Source organism: Phyllostomus discolor, chromosome 10 (genome assembly GCF_004126475.2).
Source record: "Phyllostomus discolor isolate MPI-MPIP mPhyDis1 chromosome 10, mPhyDis1.pri.v3, whole genome shotgun sequence".
NCBI lineage: Eukaryota > Metazoa > Chordata > Mammalia > Chiroptera > Phyllostomidae > Phyllostomus > Phyllostomus discolor.
In genome coordinates this window covers 87,067,010-87,076,369 of record NC_040912.2, presented here as the reverse complement: position 1 = coordinate 87,076,369, position 9,360 = coordinate 87,067,010, and the positions used below count along the sequence as shown (strand labels likewise).

General features: G+C 43.7%; 1 protein-coding gene across 4 annotated transcripts; it reads right to left on the bottom strand.

Moving 5' to 3' along the window:
• Positions 1 to 2,031: 2,031 nt before the first annotated feature.
• LOC114507956 (olfactory receptor 2A2-like) lies at positions 2,032 to 8,184 on the bottom strand. Of its 4 annotated transcripts, none has more exons than XM_036010999.1 (3): positions 7,882 to 8,184; positions 4,704 to 4,787; positions 2,032 to 3,008 (listed from the first exon to the last, which is right to left on the bottom strand). In XM_036010999.1, the coding sequence occupies exon 3, from the start codon at positions 2,959 to 2,961 to the stop codon at positions 2,032 to 2,034; it is 930 nt and encodes a 309-aa protein (XP_035866892.1). In that variant the 5' UTR covers positions 2,962 to 3,008; positions 4,704 to 4,787; positions 7,882 to 8,184. The 4 variants fall into 4 exon arrangements, 3 of the variants coding, with proteins under 3 accessions (XP_035866892.1, XP_028381773.1, XP_035866893.1); XM_028525972.2 differs by having other exon boundaries at positions 2,032 to 2,974; XM_036011000.1 differs by having other exon boundaries at positions 8,092 to 8,184.
• Positions 8,185 to 9,360: the final 1,176 nt, after the last annotated feature.

Genomic DNA, 9,360 nt, shown 5'->3' with positions numbered 1-9,360 from the left:
ATCTATAAAGAACTCAGACAGCTCAGCACCAATAAACAAGCAATCCAACTAAAAAATGGGCAAAGGATCTGAGTAGACACTTCTCCAAACAGGACGGACAGATGGCCAATAGACATAAGAAAAGATGCTCAATGTCACTAACCATTAGACAGATGCAAATGAAAACCACAAGGTAGATCACCCTGCACCTGTCAGAGTGGCCGTCATCCATAAATCCACAAACAACAAGTGCTGGCGAGGATGTGGAGAAAAGGAACCCTCCTGCACTGTTGGTGGGAAAGCAGACTGGGAATGCAGCCACTGTGGACAACAGTATGGAGTTTCCTCAAAAAATTAAAAGTGGAACTGCCTTATGCCCTAGCCAATTCACTTCTGGGAATATATCCAAAGAAGCCAAAACACTAATTTAAAGGATATAGGGTTGGACACAATGGTTTTACAAAATTTTTATTACAAAAGCTCTTATGACAAAATCATAACCATGTAATTCTGTAACATAACAATATCACACTCAAGCACACCACATGACATTTTAGTTGAAATGGTCAAATTAAAACTATAGATTATTACACCCATATCATTACCCTCCCAACCACACTCAAGCAGGTGTTACTTCTGCCAGACCTTGCACATGCACCCCTATCTTCATTACAGTGTTGTTCACAGTAGGAAAAACTGGAAGCAGCCCAAGTGTCCATCAGTAGATGAGGGGATAAAAAAGCTGTGGAACATTTACACCATGGAATACTACACTGTCACACACAAAAAAGAAATTCTTACCTTTTGCGACAGCATGAATGGAACTGGAGAGCATTATGCTAAGGGAAGTAAGCCAGTCAGAGAAAGACAAGTACCACTGGATCTCATCTACATGTGGAATCTAATGAACACAATAAACTAACACACACAATAGAAACACACTCATAGATAGAGAGAACAGATGACAGCTGTCAGAGGGAGGGGTGGGGGGGCTGGGTGAAAAGGTGAAGGGGTCAACTTCCCCAGCATCCTCTCCACCACATCCCTTCCCCCCTTGCCTACTCAGCTCTGTCACAGTTGTCTTGTGCTGCTTGCTGCCACCTCAAGCCATCTTCAGCTGAGGGGTTCAGACAGTGGGAAAATATTGGTGGGACAAATTTCAAGAACTTCAACAGGGGATTTAATCTTGCTGTGTTAGAATGATCATAACCCAAGAATAAATGTAAAGTTTGAATAGTGCTCAAAACATTTACCTCTGGAACCACTTAAACATTTACCAATACATTTCCTTCATTTGACCTTTAAGACATTTTAGGATTTTTTACATAGTTTCTTGCTGTACTACACCTTTCCCAAACTTTTCTCCTTTGCTACTAAATTATTTCACTAAGGAATTTAGAGTTTCTTTAAACTTTCATTTCATTTGCCTCACAACTGGTGAGGCAGATTCATATAACTCTGCAGTATTTTCTGTAGTAAAATTTCAGTCCACTTTGGAGGTTCTCTCATAGGGCATTATGTTTACTGAGCTGTTTCCAACTACCACAAGGCGATAAGAAGTCAAATATCTAAGTACAGAGACTAGAGAAGCGTGTTGACACAATTTTCTCAAGTTTAATTTGTTCTCCATATAATATCTGTGGCCTAAGAAATTGAGAATTCACTATTTTAAAAATAAATTTACTTATTTATTTTTAGTGAGAGGAGGAGGAAGGGAGAAAGAGAGGGAGAGAAACATCAATGTGCGGTTGACTCTCACGTGGCCCCCACTGGGGACATGTCTTGCAACCCAAGCATGTGCCCTGCCTGGGAATCAAACTGGAAACCCTCTCGTTCACAGCCCATGCTCAAACCACTGAGCCACACCAGCCAGGGCTGGAATTCACTAATTCTTTTAAAGAAAGACTAAAAATTCTAATAATTTAGTTGTCTAATTTCAACTTTAAAACCTATGGTCTTCCATAGAAGTTTACCCTATTTTCAGAGCTAGAATTTGAACAATTACCATTTGTATATGGAACTTCTAATTGGGAAAACTCTCTGAGTTTCCCTTCACCTGGCCCTCACCTGCAGCGCCCTACACAAGGCGTCCTTCACCTGGGTGTTCCTCAGGCTGTAGATGAGGGGGTTCAGCATCGGGTTAAAGAGACAGTGAAACAAGGGCAGTATTTTCTCCATCTCCTCTTGTTGACTGGACTTTGGGACCATGTAAACCACCATGGCTATGCCAAAGAAGAGCCCGACCACGCAGAGGTGGGAGGAGCAGGTGGAGAAGGCCTTCCTGCGGCCCTCCCCAGACTGGATCCTCAGGATGGCCCAGAGGATGTGTGTGTAGGAGACCAGCACCAAGCACAGGGGCCCGACTAAGACAAAGACAGCAGCAGCAAAGATGACCACTTTGTTGAGCCAGGTGTCAGCACAGGCCAGCTTGAGGACAGAGAGGATTTCACAGAAGAAGTGGTTTACTTCCTGGAGCCCACAGAACGGCAGCCTTACAAGGAGAACCACATGTAGCAGAGCCTGGACAAATCCACAGGACCAAGAAGTGGCAGCCAGGACCAAGCACACACTCCAGCTCATGATGACCGTGTACTGGAGGGGGTGGCAGATGGCCACGTACCGATCATAGGACATTGCCACCAAAATCAGGCACTCTATGTGAGCAAATGCCAGATACAAATAAGTCTGGATGATGCATGGGACAAAGGAGATGGCTCTATTCTGAGTCACTAAGTTTGCCAGCATCTTGGGGACATTGTTGGAAGCATAGGACATGTCAATGATGGCCAGGTGGGAGAGGAAGAAGTACATGGGGGTGTGTAATCTCTGGTCCAGGCAGATGAGCGCAAAGATCATGCCGTTTGCCAGCAGACTGAAGATGTAGAGCAGGGAGAAGACCCAGAAGAGGAGCAGTTCCGTCTGAGCGCTGAGCTGGAATCCCAGCAGCACAAACTCTGTGACCCATGACCGGTTTCCCCCCATTCCTTAAAGGGAGCTGGTCAAGAACTGAAGTGTGATAAAGGGCAGGGCTGGACAAGCAATAAAAAGTGGAGTTAATCTCAACATGAGCTCAGAGAAAGGTTGTATCCTTGTCACTGTTTGAAAGATTCCCCTACTCCCCCAAACTGGTTACCTGTTTTTAACTTTACTATGAAATAAATTTAAACTTATAGAAAACAGTCAAGAATTATGCAAAGAACTCCAATATACCCATATGTGCAGATTTAACAAATTTGAGTATTTATTTCATATTTGCCATATAATTCTTTTTCTCTATATTACTATACTCTCTATATATTACTTTTTTTCTGAGGCACTTGAGATTAAAGTATAAATAAACATGATACCCATTCACCCCTAAATTCCTCTTTCCTTTCCACCCAAAGCAAAGATATTCAGTAATCTAACCACAGTTATCAAAATCAGGCTACTTAATATTGATACTTAATGATTCTTTCATCTGTAACATTCTCTCTCTACTCCCCTCACCTGGGACCCAATCCAAAATGACATGTGATATTTAATGTCATTCATCTTTAGTCTCCTTTCATCTGAAGTATCTACCCCGTCTGCCTTTGCCATCATGACCACTGAACTTTGGAAGAGTATAGAGAAGCTCTTCACTACAATCTTCTCCAAATGGGACTGCATGCAGCTCCTCATTTTTTATTCAGATTATTCACTTTCTGCAGGGGAATTAAGTGTCCTTCATTGGCTTCATGTGTAGGTGCATGAGGTTCACTGTTCCATCACTGGTGACACTCAGTCGGATCTCCAGGTGAACATGGTGCCTCCATTATAAAATCATTATCTTCTTCCCTAATGAAGTTTCTGGAGCATCCATTAATGTTACTGTATAATATTCTGTTCCTCATAGAGCTTCTCAGCCACTAATTTCAGAGCCCGTTGATGATCTTGCCTGATGAGTAGTGATTATTGGAAAACGTGGTGTTCTCACTCCATCACTGCTGTTACATCAATGGTTGTCAATTTCCTCATAAGGAAAGGCTCTATCATCTACCTACCTATCTATCAATCATCTATACATCTTTATACGTCTGCACCTATCATCTTTCTATGACTCTTGATTCATGAATTTCATAATGAAGGGATTATAATGATTCCTTCTTTTTACTTATTCACTTTTAATTATTCTAGATATAAACCCACTATTTTGCCCTATTGTTTTTTAACACATCTCCATAATTTTTAGCGCTTCCTTACTTCTGATGGCTGTTTCACACTGTTCTTATACATTCCCCTCTTCATCCAGGGACACAGACAATGTCCAAAAAGGTCTGATTACTTTAGGGAAAAATCGTATTCATAAACCAGTATCTTAATTTTAATAATTTACACTTTTATCATGACTTTTGTCACATTTCTGATGTCCTGTTTTAAAACAGCAAGCATAAATTTGGCAAGGAATACAAATTGTTCCTGGGATAACACATTCTCATGTTTCTGAAAACTGAAAACAGCTTAACTGACTTCCCTTTTATGGAGTCAAATTATTCACTAAATTAACATTAGCATTGTAAGAAAATGGTCTTGATATTATTTTGTAGTTCATTTTTAGGCAAAATATACATTTGTAAGTAACACCTTGTTAATTACCAAGTTTATATTGTTGTTTTTTTCCTACTTAGCAAATCACAGAATCAAACATTTCAAAGAATAAAGTTTAAGAATATCGGTCATTGTGTGACTAGGGTGGTTCTTACCTTGTATGAGCTTTTGACATCAAGTCTCAAAACTTTCTTAGAAAAATATTACAAAACTCTATTTAAGACTAAAGAGGTAATACCCTGAAAAAAATGAATAAGTATTATTAGTAATGTGTATATACAATTATACCATTTTACTGTACATTTTCATATGTATCATGAATGTAAATATATATATCAACCAATGTTGCCAGTTTACCTACTTCTTTCATTTAGAAACATATCAGAAATCATTTCCCATGTAAAAATATTTCTATGCAACATGCTGTGAACAGCTGCACACTATTTTCTTGAGTATAAATATTTTCTTTATTATCTCATTAGGTTTGTGAAATATAATGCTTCACTTAGTAAATTTTAAACTCATGAATCCTTCTAGGAAATTCTGAGATGTGACAGTGCTCAGTGAAATCAGTCACACAGTTTATGTATCTGTATTCATGTATCGCTCTATCTCTAGTCATCTAAAGATCAAACAAAATCCCAGCGGAAGGAAGACTCAGTTCCGTCAGAAACCACCGAGGGGGAAGGCTGTCTAACTCCACAGTCCTGACCCCTGTACCCCTGAATTCACCTCTGCTGTGTGGTTGTCCTGCTTGGGTGGCTGCTCTGACCACGCTGGCAGCCAGGGGGCGCTGGTTCTCTCCTAAAGCTCAGGTGAAAGCCAGCTGGTCTTCAGCCTCCTTCAGTTCACTCTCATCTCAGGTGGATGTTAAATGCCCCACAGAGCTCAGAACAGCCTGACTTACATTGTGTGCAGCTATTTGGTCGCCAGGCTGGAAATCCCTCTTACTCTCAGTCTACCTGCCACCTGAGCTATGTACCCTCTTATGTGAAGGAACTGACACATTCTATGTGACATGCTTTCCTGTCCTACCCCTCCCTCCCGGTTCTACCTGGTATGCGTGAAAGGAACGACCCTATCACTGGCATGTGGATGTCCTCTCAGGTGTCTTCACATCTACGTTACTAACAACAAGAGACACGGATTTCTCATTAGTGTCTCATCCAGTGCTTTCTTCTCAATGGCAGTTTCTGGCTTGAGGGGAGCCCCTGTTTTCAAGCTGCATGGCACCTGTATTTTTGCATGAGTCTTCACTGTATATGAACAAGAGGAGAAGCCTCCTACCCAGGCAGCAATTGCAGGTTAAACTATCACTTTAACACAATGAACATCACTTAAGCCCGCTGCACACAGATGACGCCACTGCACCACCCAGGCCCACAGTAGGGCTTCAGGGGAGTGGACGGTGTGTTCCCAAATAATCATGAGTTTCATCTCTTAAGACCATGGATATAATTTGAATTCACACATTTTCCAAGGCTTATGAGTGTGGATGAACTTGGTAATTTTAAAACTGCTGAGAATTCCTGTCCATCCCTCAGGGGGGCGGTTAGGCCTCAGTAACTGAGCATTCTCGGGGTGGTGTGAGCTCAGGTGGGAAATGCAAATGGGTCATTCAGACACACCCGTGTGCTGACACACTGGGCTGACCACTGCCCTCACTGTCCTACCCCAATGGGTGTCGCAGGGCACCACACCCTCCTCACCTGAACCAGGACATCACAGGGAGCCACCAGTTATGACAGAGAGAGGTGGCTGCCCTCTTGATCGTCTCTGGGCCACACTGGAGGTCTGGCTGTCAGCCTGAAAAGAGGGTCTTTCTACCCTTGGGAGTTAGGCTAGGTGCTTGTGGGGGCTCTTCAGAAACCAAATAAGACTACAGGCTTGGCCAGTAACAACAGTTACAACAGTTATGTCCTCACTATAAGGGTGTGGGGAAACTTGAGGACATGTCAGAGATAAAGACATTCAGACCAAATGTCACTTATTTAGGCTGAGATTCCCTCTCACCAAATACTTAACTTTTTATCCTTATATGTCTTACACATCTTTATGTCTCATAACAATTAGTATAGTTGTACATGAAATAGGCACTTAGGAAATGTTTGCTAAATAGATGATTGTCATTTTTAGTTAAAAAATGTGTATGTTAAACAAAAACATCTTCTCTTTGCCAGGGTCTATTGACCAAGACACAGTTTCTATTTTATTAGAAAACTACACAGTTAGAATTTAATCACTGGAAGGAACAGACAATATCCTAGGTTTTCACTTTCAAAAATATGAGTACGTTTGGGAAGGTTCTATGTAAGTGTGCATTAAATTTGTGACATTAATTTTTCCCACAACTATGGAATACTCCTATGTTATATAAACTGAAAGAGACACATCAGTATTGCCAATTCTACTTAAACACAGCTGGACACAATAAGTAATGTTTGAAACACATTTAATCTCTGAACATGAAGAATAACAATTTTGTTGAACATAACTCAATCTATTACTAGTCAGTAGAAACACTTGTTTACTAACTTTTTAGTTTATTATTTTTTGTGTCTTTGTAAATAGATTATTTATTTTAGATGTATTATCATTTTATTTTTATTTTTATTACCACTGTTATCATTTTGCTGCTAAAAATAAGCAACATGAAAATAAGAGGGAAGACACATTAGATCCCGTAAGCAGACACACACTGGAGCAGAGAAGAAACTATGACGGCGAGAATAAAACACTAGGAGCACACAGACAGAGCTACCCCCAAGGGCGGCACCCGCAGCTCTTCCCCTGGGCGGTCCTGGGACTCAGAGTTCCTTCAGCTCTGGAGCTGTACCCCACTTCCCCAGCTCTGGCCGGGAGTCTCACACTCATTCTGTCCTGTTGGATGATGGGAGAGAGAGTTCTACATCACACACTGTGATTTCCAGTCTGACAGTCATCACCACGAGCTGATCACCTGGGATGGTCAGGAAAGGAAGTAACTATATGGTAAACTTACATCTTACCTGGTTTCTGCAAGGAAATGATTTACTGTCATGCTTCCTGGGAGGCTCTCTTCCATGGAGAGAACTTTTCCGGACATCACTCTCACTGTCCAGGCTAGGTTACACGGACCGTCCGGAATCTGGGTCCTCGGAGCCTTACTCAGAGCCACTGCCTGGCTATAAAGCCCTGGCTGAGGCTGAGTGCTGGCTCTGACCACCTCCAGGCAAGCACATCCAGAGGCAAGTGTGAGGGATGCTGAGGGGGCTCAGGGCCCTGCCCACAGCACAGGAGGCAAACAGTCCCCAAGGTGGGGATTGAAGAAATCTAGGTGCTGGTTCCACTGACCTGCAGTGCCCCGTGGGAGTCAGGAGGACAGAGCAGCAGTAATGGCAGTCTCGTGCACACAGCCACGGGGGTGTCTGCTGCTCTCCTGTCCGGCCCCAACTACCCACACTGAACTCGACCTCCCAGCACAAATCAGTCTCTTCTGCAAGGGATTTTCCCATGAGCACCTACTCTGACCTGGGATAAACCCCACGGGGGAGAGAGATGCACCTGTGAGCAGGGCAGCCCCTGTGCAGCTTCTGCAGGTGGAGACCCAGACACCAGAGGGGCCGCAGGCCTTTCTGCGAGTCCTTCAGAGAACCCCAGGGGTTTGTACTGAGCGTTCAGATTCCCAGGAGGATCATAAGGTATTCTTCCTAGTTATGTTCTCCCCACAGGAAAAGAAAACACTCTCTGGATTCCCTCTCTGGAGGAGAGTGAAGGTCGGGTCTGACTGTCCCTGGTGGGAGAGCCCTGGGGACCAGGCAGGGCAGCTGTGGGCACTGTGCTGCTTCTGCGTGACCTTGCAGCCATCTCAGGGGCCGTAACCCTGAGACAGACACCACAAGTGATCGCAGCCGCCCTCTTGAAATGACGAGCATTATGAACTTGCGCCTCTCTACATTTTGTAGAGGGTGGGATTCTGTGGAACCTGATAGGGTGACCCTGAGAGAGAGCTGGCCCCCAAAGCCAGGAAGTGTCGCCATCACGGTTTATAGGTCCAAATGAGGAAGGATTGTGACATCCATGAGCAACAATTAGGGAGTCCTTCTTATGTTTCAGAAAATATGCAAATACCCATATGGACCACACAGTTCAATGTGATCACAGTTTTCCCTTCACAGGTGTGGAGCTCCAAGTCTGAGTGCACTGTCACGAGTCCTCTGAGTGTGGCCCGGGGACCACAGGGAGTCTCTGAGAACCTTTCCAAGGCTCTACGGGGTCCGACCTGTTCCCACAATGACACCCAGACGCTCTGCCTTCTTCACCCTCCCCCTCTCGGGAGTGCACAGGGGGGCTCCCCGGGGCGCCGTGACGTTCGATGCGGCAGCAGAGGGAGCGCAGGGGACGTCGGCCCTGCTGTCTCTGCTCGCCCCGCACTTAGAGGGTTTCCGGAGCTGCACACCGCAGCTGCTCCTGTCACTGTTTTCATGTTCCACACAAGGTAGTTTCCATCAAAATACATTCTTTATGTTAACATGTAATGGAAGTAGTTCTAAATGAATTAAAAGCACATATTTAATAAACTCTTAGTTTTCATTTCTCTATGACACACACACCAACACAAGAACCACATAAATAAACTGTCTTTGGGTCCTTCGTGATTTTTCAGAGTTCAAGGGCAACCAGCACAGAGTGACAGATGACCAATCTGGCAAGGGCCAGAGCTGGAAGCGAGTAAGCTCCATGGGACATCAACCGTGTTTCAGTTTCCTGTCACTGGAGCAGATGAACACAAATGTGAGAACGTGCTTCCACCAGCACCGTGTGTGGTACTGT